Source organism: Perca flavescens, chromosome 19 (assembly GCF_004354835.1).
Source record: "Perca flavescens isolate YP-PL-M2 chromosome 19, PFLA_1.0, whole genome shotgun sequence".
Lineage (NCBI taxonomy): Eukaryota > Metazoa > Chordata > Actinopteri > Perciformes > Percidae > Perca > Perca flavescens.
In genome coordinates, this window is record NC_041349.1 from 16,852,343 (window position 1) to 16,869,626 (window position 17,284).

A 17,284-nucleotide genomic window follows, 5' to 3' on the forward strand; every position below is an offset into this window, starting at 1 on the left:
CATGACTCATCTTGTGATTGGTTACCTCTAAACATTCATAAACTATAAAATTAATGAAAACTTTTTTCTCAGTTGTTTAATGTTTTTTTTTAAAAGTCAGTGGCATTTCAGATCAAAATAACAGCCACAGTGGCTGTAATCTCAGAGCAGATTGAAACAAGTTCACCTGCCAACACATAATCCACACCAAATTAACAAAAATAAAATATAATTCTAGGATATTATGTAAAATATATTGCACAAATAAAATAGAAAAACTACATGAATAGTTATTACTCTTATGTTATCCAGCTGGATTACTAAGCTTCCTCTTTTGTTACGTTTGTGACAATTAAGTCATTACAGATTTTCTTTTTTGTCTGTTACAATCTGTTTATAAGCTGAAGTATAGTCAAAATATTGAAGGATGAAGAAGAAAATGGTCATACAATCATTCATAAGACTTATTGGGTTTGCTTAATATTACCTTAACAGATGGTCATGTTAAAACAAGTGGTTTATTTCCCCCATCTGAAGGAGGTAAACAGCAGAACAATTAAACAATATAATAACTACCCAATAGGGTGCTCAGTTATGGGAATAGAGTCAAAAGATCTCAGACTGGCCAACCAATCCCTATTAAGTCAACAATGATATCAGATGTTACCACTAAATAGTACTCTCTTGGCTCCATCAGTTCCAGCTGGCTGTGTACTCGGTCCTCTGTGGCTGCCAAAGCTCAGCACCTTCGATAATGCGGCGGATCATGGAGGCAGAAGTGATAAGCAGGTGTCCAGCGGCGTAAAGGAGGGTGGAGGCTACACGCAGGGCTTCTCTAAAAAAAAAAAGAGATAAAGTGGTATAAGTATGATTTTGTACTGATTCTTTGCTGCATTACGGTTTTTAACAATGGCATTGTGCACTAAATATGGTCTTTGAAAAAGTGTATTGCCTTCTCATCCAAGCAAAACTAGTATTTCTTGTATCATCTTCTTAGGTAGAAAATGAAGGTTAGATTGAGAAATAAATAAAAAATAAGACACAGATGGCAAATAGGCCTACATTTACTCAAGTACAATTTTTAGGTACTTCACAGTGAACTAATGCTATTTATTCCACTACATTTATTTGACAGTTACTAGTTACTTTTCAGATTAACATTTTACATAGAAGCTTATAAAATACAATGTGTTATTAAGATTAAACCAGTGGTTCCCAAACATTTTGGCTTGTGACCAAAATGAGTCTCTAGTAATGCAGTAGGCTATTTTTACAGTGTTGTGTTGGCACTTTTACTTCTACCCCTGAAAGGATGTAGTAAACAATCTACAACAGCAGTACATGTCTAAAAGAAGCAGATGTTATTTTTTAAGTAGTGTCTTTATTTACTTTTTTGTAACCCCCTTCCCCTGAGCTTACCTGAGGACTTTCTTGGGCCCCAGACACTGAAAGTTAGCGCTCACAGAGTACAGGCCTTGAAACGTGGCCTTCACACTCAGGGAGCCAAACACGTCCTTTGGGCTCATCCTGTAAAGGTCAAAGGTGACTCGAGCTATGTCTTGTCCGGTCCGAGGCTTGTTGTGGTCTTGAGATTTGTACACAACTGCACCCTGGGGGATCAGAGACAACAGTCACATAAATGAATAAACATTAGTGATGCACAGAGTGCCATAATAGTGTATCATGTAAAGACAAAAAGCATGACCCAAACCGACGAGTGCTAAATCTGTTTTACGTAAATGCAGATGGAATGCATATTGTATATGCTATTTAATTAATAACTATTGGCTATTTTGGTCAAACAAACCGGTTGTGGTCTCCATGTCTGTCCAGGCTCCAGAGCCATGAGTATGGTGTTGTCAGGCAGGGTCATGAGGAACTCGTCATAGTCTACCTCTGTACCGTCCTCCTCACAAACCAGAGACAGAGACACTGCAGACAGGGACAGCAGCAAAGCCTGGCATACCTATACGGCACAGATTCAAATTGCTCTGGAATAATGTGCACTTGAGAAAAAAAAAGCTTTAATATTCTAAATAGTTCTCCTGTCTTGTAATACAAATGTACTGTATATGACAACAAATGAGCTGTAATCCAGTTACAACAGTGATACAGATTTCAGACACAAGCATTTGATCAGCCTTTAATCAACCAGAACAGCGTATTCTCATAGAAATGTGAGGCTGTTTATATCAATCTGGTAGTCAGATGAAAACACATTCATGTTACCAGTGGTGGAATGGTACTCAAGTACTGTACCTAAATACAAATTTGAGGTACTTGTACTTTACTTGAGTATTTTCTTTTCATGCCACTTTCTACTTCTACTCTGCTATATTTCAGAGAGAAATATTGTACTTTTTACTCCACTACATTAATCTGACAGCTTTAGTTACTAGTTACTTTACAAATTAAGATTTTTCAAAGAAAACACATAATTTATAAAATACATTGTTAAATTAAACTAAATTAAACTAACCACACAATATATAGGCCTACAGCTGAAATGATTAGACCATTAAACACAGAACTGTTTGGATCGTTTCCAGTTTCTAAAATGTGAAGATTTTTCTGTATTGAGTACTTTTACTTTTAATACTTAAAGTACATTTTCCTAATGCTCTCAGTACTTATTTCATCCGTGAATTAGTCATTTGATCTGAAGTCCCGCCGTGTTACCAGCGTTAAATATGAGGCACAGTGCTAAACTTCTGATCTCTTAACCCTTGTGTTGTCTATCTGTCGACCTGCAACGTTTAGTTTTTCTGGGTCAAAATTTAAAATAAAATAAAAAATGTCAACGTTTAGGTCGATACTTTTTCCATACTTTTTACTTAAGTAACATTATCAATGCAGGACTTTAGCTTGTAACAGAGTATTTTTTACAGTGTGATAGTAGTACTTTTACTTAAGTAAAGGATCTGAACACTTCCTCCACCACTGCATGTTACTCTTTAGTCCAATTGTAGCAACTTTTAAACGGCCAGCAGTTACACATAATTTATATTCAAACTTTATCCGAAAATTCAGTCTGGCCCATACATGGGCCAGACATCTTATCTTTATACCCCTGTGAGTGGAGCCTTGACCCATGATATGATCACATATCTGACATAGGATTTTAGACATGATTATATTGTTGAGATTTTTTAGTAAGTGATTATTTAAGTTGTATACTTCATTCTTAATAAATGGCTAATGTTTCCCATTTTATTTTATTTTTTTTACATTTATTATATTAAATTAATTCGATATTTATTTATTTATTATATTATAATATTTTATTACATTATATAACATTATTAATCATATTACATATACTGCACGCAGCATTACCCTGTTTCTTTCCATGCATTATGTATCTTTTACAGACACTCTCACCCTCTCTCTCAGCTCCTCCAGGGTCCCGGCTGTGATGCCCTTCCTGGTCTCCCTGTTGTGACAACACACTCTGAAGGGACGCTGTGGTGGAGACCACACTCGCTTGGTCACAGATCTGAGGAAAGACCATATGAATTATTAATAACACTAACAATGATTCTGTTCTATTCAAGTGTCCCACTAAGCCATGACAGTGTGGCAGAGAGCCGGCTTGCACAATACCAGGAGCTTGAAACTGAAGCCACTAAATGGATCATTAATTGTATTATTTCCACATTGTTTTCCCCCTGTGACATGTCACACTGGCCAACACTTTAAAATGTCATAATATAACATAGCTCAAAATTACATTTGGTTCAAATTCATTGAGTTAATTATTTTTCTGTGTAGCTTATATTCAATTTGGGGGCTCCAACAGCCACACAATGTTGTTTGGATTGTTGATCAAGCGTAAGGATCAAAAGCAAATCAATACAATATCAACAGGCCAAAAGTAATTCTCACACTTACTTGATAAATGAAGATGTTGTATCCATGCTCATCAGTTTCTTGTTGTCTCTTGTCACCAACTTATTTTTTCGTATGGTGTTTTGGAATGCTGATAACATCAGTACAGCTGGTGTTTGACCCAGCAGCTGGACTTTGCCCCAAACCTGGTGATAACTCAGATACAGAATAGCACAAGGCAAAGTTAATCTCGCCTGTGTGTGTAAGACATCCTTTAGTTATTATTACTTATGGCCTGACTGGATATTTGAGGTTGATAGCAATATTGAGAAATAAAAAAATAACCAGATTTAAAAAATCTGGTTATGTTTCCAAATGAACATATAATATAAATTAACAGTTTTGGAGCCCTTATATTTGTTATTGTTTTATGTACTGCAATTTCTTGTTACTTATTGGCTGACATATACAACCCTCTATAGCTGTAATAAGCTATATGAGCTGACATATACATTGTCCCATGGAACTTATCTGACTCTAATACTTGTAAGGGATAGATAGATATTACAACAACATTGATATCTTCCAATATTAAATCATGTTTAGGCAAATATATTCCTATTGCAGGGACATAAAACTTGGTGTTGTTGTTTTTAGATTTTCTCTGGGCCATTATCTTAGTTTTATTGGTACATAATTCATATTCATATGCTCCTTAAAATGCTCTGACGTTCTGCAAACCATTCCGCCTTACATCTTGTTAAACTATTTTTTTCAGAGGTCACCAACCTTTTTTAAACTGAGAGCTACTTTATGGGTACTGAGTCAGACGAAGGGCTACCAGTTTGATACACTCTTCTGAAATAACAAATGTGCCCAGTTGGCCTTTAGTTATACATGATTATTAATGATTAATGATTCTCATCTATGTGAAGACACTGATCATGTTAATGATTTCTCACAATAAGTATCAACAATGACTTAACAAGGTGGGAAACAGATAATATCAATATTACATTTTTCATTTTTAGAACAGGCCTGAGGGCTACTCATGTGGTCCTTGGCGGCTACCTGGTGCCCGTGGGCACCATGTTGGTGATTAGACATTGAGGGTTTTAGATCCTTTGGCTGTCGGATCTGCAACGTCATATCCTGTCAACATCTTTGGGTGCGCTTGTTTTACATATTTCATAGTTCGTGCTCGGACGGAGTGCCTCGTTCGAACCATTGCAAATGCGCGAAGCACCGCCAAACCGGTGCGCCCCAGTGAAGATTTAAGAAGATTGAATGGTGCAGTGAAGGCGGGAGGATGAGAAGCCGAAGTTTTGATAGAAGTGTTGCTAGCTTTGTTTTCAAGCGGGTAAACAACAACAGTGGTACTGAGGTGTAACGATAGGTACATTCAGGAATCACCGGAGTTAGTAAACATCATCTCAGCAGCATTTCCTAAACCACTTTGCATGGATAAACTAGTTAGTTCCGCCTCAGCTTTGAAGTGTACTCGGGGAGTAATGTGTCAAAGGTGCTAAGCTAACCTTCGTGTCTTAGCGTGAGTTTGTGATCGTTGAATATCTGACTGACGGATTCAGTAGTATGGCAAACGTTAGAAGAAAATCAATTGAAGATGGTAAGTCTTAATAGCTGGGGTTACTTTAAAACTAGATGTGAAATCATTTTGTCAGTAATGTAGTGATCATGGTTTAACGTTACATTGATTCAAGTACTAACTTAGGTTGTGGCAAGTGACTGTCAGTGTAACGTCATGCCACATCCTCACCCCAGCAGACACAGTTTGACAGCTGATGGTAGACTCCTGCTTTATTATCATATCAATTAAGTAATGTATGCCAGCCTCACCAGGGGGCATCACATCTTTGCACAATATTTGTCAAAAGAACAACAAAGCCTAAGAATGTATTTCCATTATCTCATTGGTTTTTGCGCCGTGCTTTGTCTCCTGCACAGATACCAGCCTTCCTTTTGCTGCACTCCAGCTCCTGGCCCCGCCTGTGCGCCTGGTGTCTGCAGCCCTCTGGAAAGTGATGAAGCAGAGGGATGTGATGCAGTATGGGGTTGTGGAGGAATTCGTGACATCAGCCTGCGAGACTGTCCCAGGGCTGCTCACTGTGAGACACCAGGGCAAGCTGGCGCTGGGGCTCAGAGGACGGGTGAGATTTTGACATGCCGGTCTATTTTATTCTCCTCCCCTATATCTGTGTCTGACTGCATTATATTATCTTTTGATAGATGCATTATTACCATCTAATGTATGTTTCAGTATTATATTCCTGGCTTGACTGCACGGTTCATCAACCTTACCCTTCTTTTCAGTTAATCTTGGAGCTGTGCTGTACACAGCTGGATGAAAAAGTGATAATGCCACACCTGGAACGGATCCGTGCTCCTGCTGCTCTGTCATCCTCCTCTGCTCCTACTGTGGTAAATTATATTTGATGTTCATAATCCCACAATAAATTGCATTGCCATTTGTTTCACTGTGAACACTTTGAAGGTTTTTATTCCAAAGAAAAACTGCATATTCTTTATGCTTCTTGGCACATTGCTTCAGTAGACTATTTCAACATTTGCATACCTTAACTGTAATGTAAAAAATAACTTGACAATATTAATTAAAAAAAAAATAATGCCACACGGTTGGTGTTTTGTCAATATGATATATTTGATATGCTATCACTCATTTTTGTTGCTATTTTGTCTCCTAGAGGAGGGATGTGAAAATCATGAGAACAGTCGAAGGTTTCCATTCACTGGTTCATACTCTGCTAAAAGACCCAACCGAGAGAGAACAGTTCTTCAAGGTAAATCCCTCTACTAGTGTTTAATTGCAATCATATAGCAGCAGCAACTGATTTCAATCTCTATCGTGATCATTTCTCAGTTGATGTACATAGGAATGTAAGGGCCAACAATTCTTATTCTCTCTTCTCATAGGAGGAGTTTCCCGTGGATTATGGTACAAAGTTTGACCTGGAACTAGAGAAACTGCTGTGGGAGTTTTTGATTCGACTGGACCAGTTGCTCCCAGTTCCCAGCCTAGCTCAGGTAGTGGGTGCTTTTGAGAACAGCTTCCCTTGTTTTGTCACAAATTACACCTTATTTATAGCTATTCCTGCTTTTCTGTAAAAAGTTAAGTTTTAGTCTGCAAGAACACATTAGGAAAAATAAATATTTAATTTGCAGTGGATGAGTATATTTTTATTTTCACAATAGCTAGTAATCATATAAAAATGCCTGCTGACACATGTGATTTTTTTTGTTTTTGTGTGTGTTTATATATTAATAATTTGTCTCCAGACTGTGTCGTGGCTCAGTGATGCCCCCCCTGTCCTGCAGGAGTGTGCGCGGGCAGCCACCCAACCCCAGCTCCTGAAGATATTGCTTCAACATCAAACTTGTCTAGGTCATCTGGAGAATGCAGGTAGAACTAGATCATTTCTTAGCTTAGCTTCTTAGCTAGAATGACAGTAACTGTGAGGCCTTCATTGTAGATTTCTCAGGGTGTCCGCAGGGTTTTAAAAAGTATTAAAAGGTAGTAAATTAAATTAGTAAAAATTAAGGCCATTAAAAGGTATTAATTGTCATTTTACGAGGTATTAATTTTTTGAATAATTTTTTTGCAAACTATGAGTTGTCCATTTGTTTTATTATGTCTATTTAAGTTGATCTTGTTAAGTTTGTGTGATATTATATCCTATCCCGCATCGGGTAATAGCCTATTGTAGCCTGACAAGCCAGACCCACATCCAGATGTTGGGTCTGGGAACTCACCATTGGCAGGGCTCAATCCGAGGGGCGGGATAAACGGTTGTCTTTCATATTCCCTCTGCACGCTACAACCAAGCAGAACAATGAAGATAGCGGAGCTAGTTGATAGATTAAACTTTTGCCGTATCCGGTCGGCAAAACTCTGAACACATCTTCCGTTTTTAAGAATTACTTCAGTGCCGTTCTTTCTTTTTCTCAAAGAAACGCTTAACTCCAAGTCTTCCAGAGTCACGGCCAAAGCCGATACCAAAGACCGCTGTTAGCCAGCAGCAGCTCTGCTTTGTTTAAAAGTTGTTTGTATCCCACAAACATGAACAGAGATCCTGAGTGGTACATCACACAGATGAAGAGTATAGTGCAAACATTCCTCCAGGGCAAGCAGTTGGCAGGTGGCATCTCAGCATGGTAAGAAAATATTGTATAGTGACAGTAGAAGTGGATAGGTTATTCAGATTGATTAATGACGTGTTAGCGGTCTCAGTGTGGAAGTGTCATTGCTTTTACCTAAATTATTTATTTGAACAAGTTCTGAAAAAATATGTATCTACTCCTAGCTCTTGATGTAGATGCTGTGATGGATGACATTGTTTCCTCTAGAATTGTTTTCAGCAGCGGGGGTGGGGCTGTTGAACGTCAAAAAGTAACGTTAACTGAAAACAGCGTGTAGATTCTTTTTAGCATCTCACATCACACTTTCAGTCACTATGACCACTACTACTATGGTCAGAAACCTTGATTGTGCCAAAATATGAACAATAACGTCGCTGTCAATGGGCTTATCTGCTAATGTTAGCTACCGACAGTTACCTTAAGGTGTGGACACACTAGGCCAAATATCGGCTGTTGGACAGTCTGGCGAGGTCAGTGACTCAAATCTGTTCGGGGTGTCCCATGCCGTCGTCAGTCTGGGGGGCTGTCGGTGTTCATTTTGGCCGACCTGACCTGTTCAGTTGGCGGCAGGGCAGTCGGGACTCACCCGGAAATGGCGAGCGGAATGAGGTGACTAGAGTCTCTCAAAATCGGACAAAAATCTTTTAAACTGACCTTTGTGGAGCTGAAATGAAGACATTGGAAGACACGGCCTATTTCTCGCTTAAAATGTTTTCAGAAACATGTTTCAGTGAATTATTTTAGTACAATATGAGATCGTATTCTGAACGGCCGCCATGACAGTCTGGCTTTGAATTTCCGGAGAAAACAAACCCATGTGACGCGTTTGTCCAATCAGCTGCCGGTTTTCATTATTTGGCAACAATACAGAGTAGCGCCGCCTGCTGTTATGTAGACGTATTACGTTTCTCAAGTCGGTGTTGCCTCAGTGTGTCCCGAGGCAGTTTTTTTGACCTCGGGGACGTGACTGATCATCTCGACTGGCTTTTCTGTCAACGGTCGGCCGTTGGCTTAATGTGTCAGCACCTCTAAACCATCCAGCAAATAGACTGTGCCGTTACCTGAAACCGGTGATTTAACGTCACCGCTCATTTTACACACGGTTTAACAACAAAACTAAACGCTGAGTGAACATTACTAGCTATGTTTTTCATGTTGGTTTTGAGCAGTATGCACCCCTAGTGGGGAAGATAAAGCAATTCAATTGAAGCACTTACCATGAGATCACAGGTACACTTAGTTTCAAATGGTTATAATGGCATCACAAGGTCAAACGGTGAATGCTTGTTTGCTTGTCTGTGTGTATGTCTGTTTTCTTGTATGTCACTTGCCTCATGGACTATTTTCCATGTGTACTCATTTGGGTGTCTGTATATACAGAAGAAGGTTCACTTAGTTTTAAGTGGTTATAATGGCATCAGTGAATGCTTGTTTCTTTGAACTGCTTTAATTTATCATTTTATTTAATCTATTAATTTTATTCAATAGGTGGAATAAATGCAATCTATTCTGTTGACTTTCCCTATCTGCATGGTTCTATTGGCCAAGAGGGTGTAGTTTTATAAATCTCAAACTCCGTTTAATGGTTAGAAACGTGTTGCCGTATAAACCTGTAACTCAATGGCGTGTTGGTTTTAAAAAATATTGAGAAGGTATTAAAAGGTATTGAATTTACCTCCAGGATTTCTGTATATAACCTGTTTCTAATAATTCTCATTATCCACATGTTTTTTGTTTTTTACAGCGTCCCTCCCTCCAAACATGGGAGACTCCATCCTGGCTTCACTTTCTCTGCCACCGTCTGGAAGAATACCTTCAAATCAACCAACAGGAGCCAAAAGGTCTGCTGTGGACCAGTCCGCTGGTACACAGACAAGAGACAAAACACCATTTATTACACCGGTTATCGGACTAATATCAAATGAAGATGTACCAGTTATGATCAGAACACTGAGAGGTGGCGAGGCAGCCAGTTCAAAAGATGCAACCAACGAGCACTTGCACCCAACAGAGTACTTGAAATTCACTGTGGTTAAACAGAGGCAAAAAGTCAAAAATGATGGAGCGGAAGAGGGTGAAGAAGAGGAGAGGAACGCCTCAGAAAGAAGCAGTGGAATTAAACGCAAGCAACCTGACCACGGAGAAAATGAATCTGATGAGAATGAAGAAGTGTTAGGTATGACCAGAACTGGGAAAAAGAAGATACGCAGCAGTTTGAGAAATGGAGCAAGCATGCTCGGGCAGAATATAGGTGACCAGAGGACAAATGAGAGCGAAGAAGGCCAAGCTGTAAGAAACGAGGCGCATAACAGAGCAGTCCTTGAAACCTGTATGACCCGGCTGGGTATCAAAACGCTGCACCTGCCCGAAGACCCATCCCTCTGCACCCTTTTGGTCTCTTGTCTGAGCAACCAACCCAGAGTTATTATTGAAAAATTGTCTCTGACTCCTGCTAGCGCTAACATGACTGATAGAGGAGGAAAATCCTTGTATATGAAACCGAAGAATCAGAGGAGGAAGTCACAGGGTAAAGCTCCAACACATAAAGGCAACCAACCTCAAAATCCTGACTTGGATGCTCCTGGCCTGGATAATAAAGAGTAAGAGACATGGGCATACACAGTGCACATAGTACAAAGTACGCCTTAGTATTATGTTAAGTTGTATTGCAAAAATGCTGCTGCTAGCTTAAAATAAATGCTAAATTACATTGTGTTTTGGATTTTGGAACTAGCTTTTTCTCTGCCTTGGATTCCTGTGTTTTGATTATTGTTGAACATACCAGTGATCGCTGCAGTTACATGGCAGAACCAGACAGACATTTTAAATTGACCTTTCAGGAACCCACAGGGATAAAATGTTTAACTGTTGTTTTAAATATTGTAGACCATTGTTTGAACCCTCCATATACAATAAAACACTGATTTAGTTCAATGTTTCCGGCTTCATTTTATTTTTCTGTCTCTGTGAGAAATGATTAGTGATTTAAATATGTATATATTGATTGTTCTTTTAGAGCTGCAGGTCCTATAAAAACAAACCTATTTATGATTTAACAGTTTCCTGGTTGTGTTTATACTTTAATTATAAATGGCTCTAGCAAAACAGCTTAGTTAAAGATTTACCCTAACAGCTATTGAAACCTAATTAATAAAACTTGACTTCATGGTTTAATTATGTTGTTTCTTCTTGACAGAAATTATCCCGTGTCACCAAGTATAAGCATCTCTCCCTTTCAGCAACGGAGTAACACAGGTGATTTAAAAAATCATGTCAATTGAAAGTAAGGAATTAAAAAGAAAAGATTAGCAAAAAAAGAATTACCTGCACAGGTTTTAGTTTAACTATGTTTTCTTTTGTTTTCAGGGACGTCGGCCCTTCCAAGAGACAGTGAAGACTACGTAGCGGATTCTGAGGATGAGGCGACAAAGAACTTCAAAGGCAGGGTATGTACTCTACAAACTGAAATCCTTGAAAATGTGTCAAATTACAGAAGGCATCCCTTAAATATTTTAGCTATTTTAAATTTGTAATTAAAAAAAGAAATCTGGCATTGAAATTAATCCCGAGGAATAATCTGTTGCACAACATGATTGCAGGTTAATGAAAAAAGATTGTGACTACAATGTGCAATTTCAAACAGATGTCACATTTAAGCCTTTGGAATTCACCGAACAAGACACTTGACAATTATTGTTTTTGAACTGTGTGTTATATATGTAAAGCAGTACAATATTTCAAACTTTTAATTGAAAATGACACAAAAACTACAGTAAATTTTAAATACTGATAACTTTCTTCTGTCGTCAGTGTTGTTGTAACTGAATCTGTCTCCCTCAGCTGTTTATGAAGCGCTACTACAAGACCAAACACGGCACATATGTTCCCACTCTGAGGGAGTACTGGAAGCCTGGGATGACACGGTGGGAATTGACGTCTGCTGGCAGCAAGCGCAGATAAGGAAATGGATTTTCAGTTTGTCAAGTTTGGTGTTGGGAAACTAACGGCAGAATGATGCCAGAGGAGAAAAGACAAAAATAATTTGGAATGCCAGCGACTGTGGCTGATGGACATTAATTTTCGTTATCTTTCTCTCGATTTGATTTCATTGTAGCTGAATCAGATTTGAACTTGAATCAGTGGTTTGTCATCATGTAAAACAAGCCATGAAATGGCATCGTCACAGATTATAGGCACTGTTCTGTTATGTGTTTATGATTATGGGCAACTTTGTGTTATTTTAAATTGTTACTTTACAGTGTGCTTGTAAATAAAGACCAGACAATATCTGGATTATCTGTTACAAATAAGTCACTTTATAAATATTTTAAAACTGCAATATGTAATATGCTGAGTTAATAAAATTAAATTAAAAATATGACACTTTGTACATTGTTTTGCATTTCATTCACCATGTTAAAGTGTCTTTGGGTCACATTGGTGGGTTGCCCGTTTGATACTGAAGCATGCTCTTGAATTGCTCCTGACACCCAATTAATGCAACATGTGATACAGAAGTAATAAGTGAATAATTTTAAAACCCATCCACAACTGGGCTTGTCAATCAGATGTACATTATATTTAAGTACTTAAACATCAACCTGGAGCAGTTTGTGAAGAAATGAAAATCCATGAAAACCTTCCCATTTATTTAGAAATTGAATGACATATTATCACAGACTGTGAGGATGAAATTAGTTGTCATAGAGTAGAAATCTTTACATGGAAATTCACCCAGGAAACCAAGAATTGGTTATAGGATTTCACATTCCTCAGTATCCTGGCTTATATTGGATAATTATAGCTCTCATACAAAGGCTTACTAATCAAAACATATCTACACAGGAACACACAATTAAGTGCAAATTCGTCACCAATGGAGATTCACAGTCGACAGCCTATCCCTCCAGTCACTGTGATGGTCTCTCCAGTGATGTAGGAAGCCTCCTCAGAGCACAAGAAGGCAATCACTCCACCCACTTCCTCTGGCTCTCCGACTCTAAAAGGGAAAGATGAAATATGATATTCATGTGTGCATAGTACAACATATTAACGACAAACTTCCATGTGAGCATGAGCTGTACCTTTTAATGCTGAGCTGCCTTTTAAACTCGTCCATGATGACTTCATTTCCCCATAACTGTGACACAACAGTGGTGTATTATAGAGACTTCAACATTTACCAAGAGTAAATTAAAGAAAACTCCCATGTTTTGAACGTGCGATACAAAGAGGACAGTGTGTTTTTCTCCTCACCGCAGAGCTGAAGCGGGTCTTGATGACTCCAGGGGCCACGCAGTTGACCCTAATGTTACTGTGGGCCAGCTCAGGAGCCAGCGCCCGGGTCAGACCCAGCAGTGCTGTCTTACTCACACTATAAGGACCCAGGGCCTGCAGAGACAGAAACACAGTGTCCATAACATACACATGCACACTGGAACTACAACTAACAGTATAGAATAGTTCTATGGGGAGTCTGTAGTACCTCCTATTTATCTTAAAGTGCTCATATTATGCTTTTTGGCTTTTTCCCTTTCCTTGATTGTGTTATATATCTTTTTTTGTGCACGTTATAGGTTTACAAAGTGAAAAAGCCCAAAGTCCACCCCAAAGGGACTTACCATCTCCAACAGAAAACACTGTTCACAAACAGCTCTATTGTAGTCCAGCCTTTACTTCAGAGACAAACATGAGTCATTTTGTAACACACGTTATAATGCTCGCCTAGCTGCTAGCGTGGCACACCCTCATACTCTGCTTCTGACTGGCTAGTAGTCCTTACCTAGCTATTGCGCATGTGTGACTCCCAACAAAGATGGAATAGAAGTGAGATGTCTCACTCTGTAGCTAAAACAGAGAGCTCAACACACAGGGTGAAAAGAGGAGCTGCAGCAATGTGCAGTACAACAAAAATATGGTGTTTTTTGAAAATTAAACCATGTAAACCTATTCTGATATAACCTCTAAATACAATTATGAACCTGAAAATTTGCATAATATGAACACTTTAAGACAAATATGTTTGTTCCGCTTATACTCTCACTGACCTGCATTGGTTGGTATCCAGCCACAGATGACACAAATACTACATTTCCCCCTCTAAATAGTAAAATAGAGCATTTGTGTTAATTCAATGTACAGTGAAGAGTTGTATAGTCTTATTTTTGTTTGGATTATCTTTTAGTTTGACACTCACCCCCTCGTCTCCATATGAGGCACCACCAACTTAGTCATGAGGAAGGCCGATTTCACATTTACAGACAGGATCTAGAAAGAAATGTAGAAATTATCCCATTAATTATACTGTATTAAAATAAATGAAAGGAGGAAGAAGAATCATTTTTCAGAGACAGGAGCCTCATTCAAACAATTCTTCTGTGAATCCCAGGGCTTCATTTGTGTGTACCTTGTCCCAGACGTCCTCTGTGGAGTCCATGATGTTTCCAAAGAAGGGGTTAACTGCTGCGTTGGATACCAGGATATCAATGCCTCCACACTGTTCCAGGGTCTACTCCAAACACAGAATGAGACTATTAATAAGGTTATGAGTCTAATTAATCAACGACAACTTCATAATTATTGGTATGCGGCCATGTTAACCAAACTTGTAGATTTAAAAAAAATTTTTAATTATTGTTCATTTATTCAGAACATAGAAATACAAACAAACAAGGCACAATCACAAATCCATCTAGAAAAAAAAGAGCTACTGCCTCGGGTCGAGCATATAAAACAAAACCTAGGAGCTTATACGTTACATAACAACATAAGGAATAATATAAAAGAAAATAAATAAAAAATAAATAAAGAAAAGGGGCTATCTCAAATTAAATTAAGATTTTCAAATAAATAGATTAATTCAAGGGCTTTTTTTTTTATCTTTAACTCGTTTCAATGACTTGCACAAAAGATTGAACTCATTCTTCCAATGGATCAGGGAGGGTTTGGTCTTAAATATCTACATTTATGTACAAAATGTTTTCCTAGCAGCACCAAGTTGTTGAGAACAAAATCTACCTTCTTATCTTCAACAAAGACACCAAACTTTATATCCTTCACTGTCAAAATTGAACCTCAGTCTTAAAAATTCATTTGTTGGGTAGATTATATTCAACATTTTAAAGTTGACCTCTTTTACCTTCGGGAGAAGAGGAAATGAGATATAACTTTTTCTTATTTTCTTAACCTCTCCATCCCCAAATTCTTCCAACATTTATTGTCTTTTAACTGGATTGGGATAATATTCCTTCAATAGAATATTTCTAATAACTTTATTGGTACATTTATAAATCACAGAAATCAATTCCTTGGATACAGAGCTGCCTCAGACCAGGAGAAACCTTGGAGTACCTCATGTCTTCTCTCACCATTGATTTCAGAGAAAATGGTATAGCTTTCAACCATCTATCAACCAAACTTGTAGATGCAGTTGTTTGAGAACCATAAAACTGTGGTTGATAGAATACAAAAAATACTTACCATTTGAACCAGTTTTTCTCGGTCTTCTCCTTTGCCAACATTACAGGTGGTCCCAGTCACTTGGATGCTCTGGCTCTGCAGCAGTGCCACAGCCTTGTCCACGTTGGCCTGCCGCCGGCTGCTCACCACCACATGGGCTCCTCTCTTTCCCAGAGCCTGAGCTGCAGCTAAACCAATTCTGAGGAGGAGAAGAAAAGCAGTAAGGGATCAAGTCTGTAACAACTGCTATTACCATCAATATAGCTGTCTTACATGATGTTATTATGAGACAAATGTTTGACATCATTTCAGATGCCATCCTTTGAGATTTCAAGATTCGATGCTTCATGGCCATTTCAATGTACCTACATGGAATTTGCTTTAGAGAGCTCACATAAATCAAAACAGGAACCTTGGAACATAACATGACCGTACTAAAGACATAAAACAAGTGGTAAAAATGCAAAATGATCAGTCAAATAACACAAATTTAATGTTATATTTATATATATATATATATATATATATATATATATATATATATATATATATATATATATATATGGAAACATTGGATAGCATCAGCACCATATGATGGGTTCCACTGTGTACATACCTTTAGTGTGGCTGTACTTGTTCTAATATTTTTTAGCCATTTTAAGGATTCGTAAAAATGTTTTTTTGTAGTCTAGGAGGTGTAAATTTCAAGGTTAGGTAGACCATGAGATACAGTTTGATGCACCACTTTGCTTAGCCTTTTCCTGTCTTGACCTGGGGTGTTGCTGTCACAGTTCAGTTATTGCAAAGGTGAGGATGCTCTCAATACCAACTTAAAAAATTTGACATCATTCCTTTCATAACTAGGAGAACTTTTTCAGCTGTCTTACAGAGAAAGGTCTTTGTTCACAGGATCACAAACTATTATAGATTATATCGTCAAGGGAAATGTTTCATGTTAGATTTCATTCCTTATCACTGCTTCATCAGGGCAGCTAACTGTTGCCAACGCCATTTTCTTAGTAACTGTTCTGTGTATTTTAGTATAGCAGCAGTATAGGCAAAACAGGAAAGCAGCGTGGAATTCTTACCCATCTGTAGAGGCAGTGACTATGGCTACCTTTCCAGCAAGGCTACTTTGAGACATACTCCTTTGGCCAGCAACAGGATTTGTCCTAATGCATCTGAATACACTCCTCAACATCACCTGTGAACAGAGAATAGTATCTAGGGTAGAGGTCACCTGGACTCTGACAGCACTGGTGCACAAGCTGAATACTGAGAGATATAAGTAAACAGTGAATATTGAAATTCATTCAGTCACTTAGATTCATTATACACTTATTGATCCATGGTGACATAACAGCAATGACATGAATAAAATACTTGATCGTTAGGCAGACTCAGAAAACTCAGTTCAAGTGTATACTTTTACGCATTTGGCTACATTGTATAAAGTAACTAATGCAAATATGCAAATGTAATCAAGAGCATTAGCCTACCATGCAGTTCATGCAATATTGAACATGAAGTTACAGTGGAAGAATTTCCTACGCCTCTTAAAGTCTACTGCCTAGACCTTTGACTACCAACGATTCATGTCGCTTCCGGGTAAAAGACCTGCTGTCAAAATAAAAGCCTCCGGAAAGCAGCCCAACAACATTGGTTGCTGTTTAATTCAATCGTACAGCCAAGTCCGTCAAAACAAGCATGCAATTTGTTTAGGGAATTTTGCTATACTGTCCAGTGGTAGTCGAAGCGTGGGCACACATTTTTCTTCTTCTTCTCAGTTTACAGCTTAGTTTTATGATTAACGGCCAAATTCAGACATCCCTAAACGCAACCC

At 38.3% G+C, this 17,284-nt stretch overlaps 3 protein-coding genes across 4 annotated transcripts in view; 1 reads left to right on the forward strand and 2 right to left on the reverse strand.

Moving 5' to 3' along the window:
* Positions 1–91: 91 nt before the first annotated feature.
* On the reverse strand, positions 92–4,905 carry cideb (cell death inducing DFFA like effector b). The gene is made up of 6 exons (XM_028564329.1): positions 4,824–4,905; positions 3,871–4,023; positions 3,361–3,475; positions 1,787–1,945; positions 1,399–1,589; positions 92–814 (listed from the first exon to the last, which is right to left on the reverse strand). Exons 2-6 carry the CDS (start codon positions 3,966–3,968, stop codon positions 673–675), a joined length of 705 nt encoding a protein of 234 aa, XP_028420130.1. The 5' UTR covers positions 3,969–4,023; positions 4,824–4,905; the 3' UTR covers positions 92–672.
* Positions 4,889–12,364, forward strand: tinf2 (TERF1 (TRF1)-interacting nuclear factor 2). Its single transcript, XM_028564324.1, has 10 exons — positions 4,889–5,434; positions 5,773–5,975; positions 6,139–6,246; positions 6,531–6,626; positions 6,760–6,870; positions 7,123–7,246; positions 9,728–10,583; positions 11,180–11,238; positions 11,350–11,429; positions 11,824–12,364. The coding sequence occupies exons 1-10, from the start codon at positions 5,401–5,403 to the stop codon at positions 11,941–11,943; spliced, it is 1,791 nt and encodes a 596-aa protein (XP_028420125.1). The 5' UTR covers positions 4,889–5,400; the 3' UTR covers positions 11,944–12,364.
* A 249-nt stretch (positions 12,365–12,613) lies between these two features.
* Positions 12,614–17,284, reverse strand: part of dhrs4 (dehydrogenase/reductase (SDR family) member 4) — a 5,637-nt gene continuing 966 nt past the window's right edge. Inside the window, exons 1-9 of one of the 2 annotated variants that reach the window (XM_028563835.1) lie at positions 16,941–17,284; positions 16,530–16,645; positions 15,463–15,640; positions 14,390–14,491; positions 14,180–14,250; positions 14,031–14,082; positions 13,240–13,374; positions 13,068–13,123; positions 12,614–12,982 (exon numbers count right to left, since the gene is read on the reverse strand). The exon at positions 16,941–17,284 is cut by the window's right edge and continues 197 nt beyond it. In XM_028563835.1, coding sequence (XP_028419636.1) covers positions 12,868–12,982; positions 13,068–13,123; positions 13,240–13,374; positions 14,031–14,082; positions 14,180–14,250; positions 14,390–14,491; positions 15,463–15,640; positions 16,530–16,645; positions 16,941–16,952 — 837 coding nt within the window. In that variant the 5' untranslated portion in view covers positions 16,953–17,284 and the 3' untranslated portion in view covers positions 12,614–12,867. The remainder of the gene's footprint in view (positions 12,983–13,067; positions 13,124–13,239; positions 13,375–14,030; positions 14,083–14,179; positions 14,251–14,389; positions 14,492–15,462; positions 15,641–16,529; positions 16,646–16,940) is intronic. The other variant, XM_028563836.1, reaches the window with a different exon arrangement.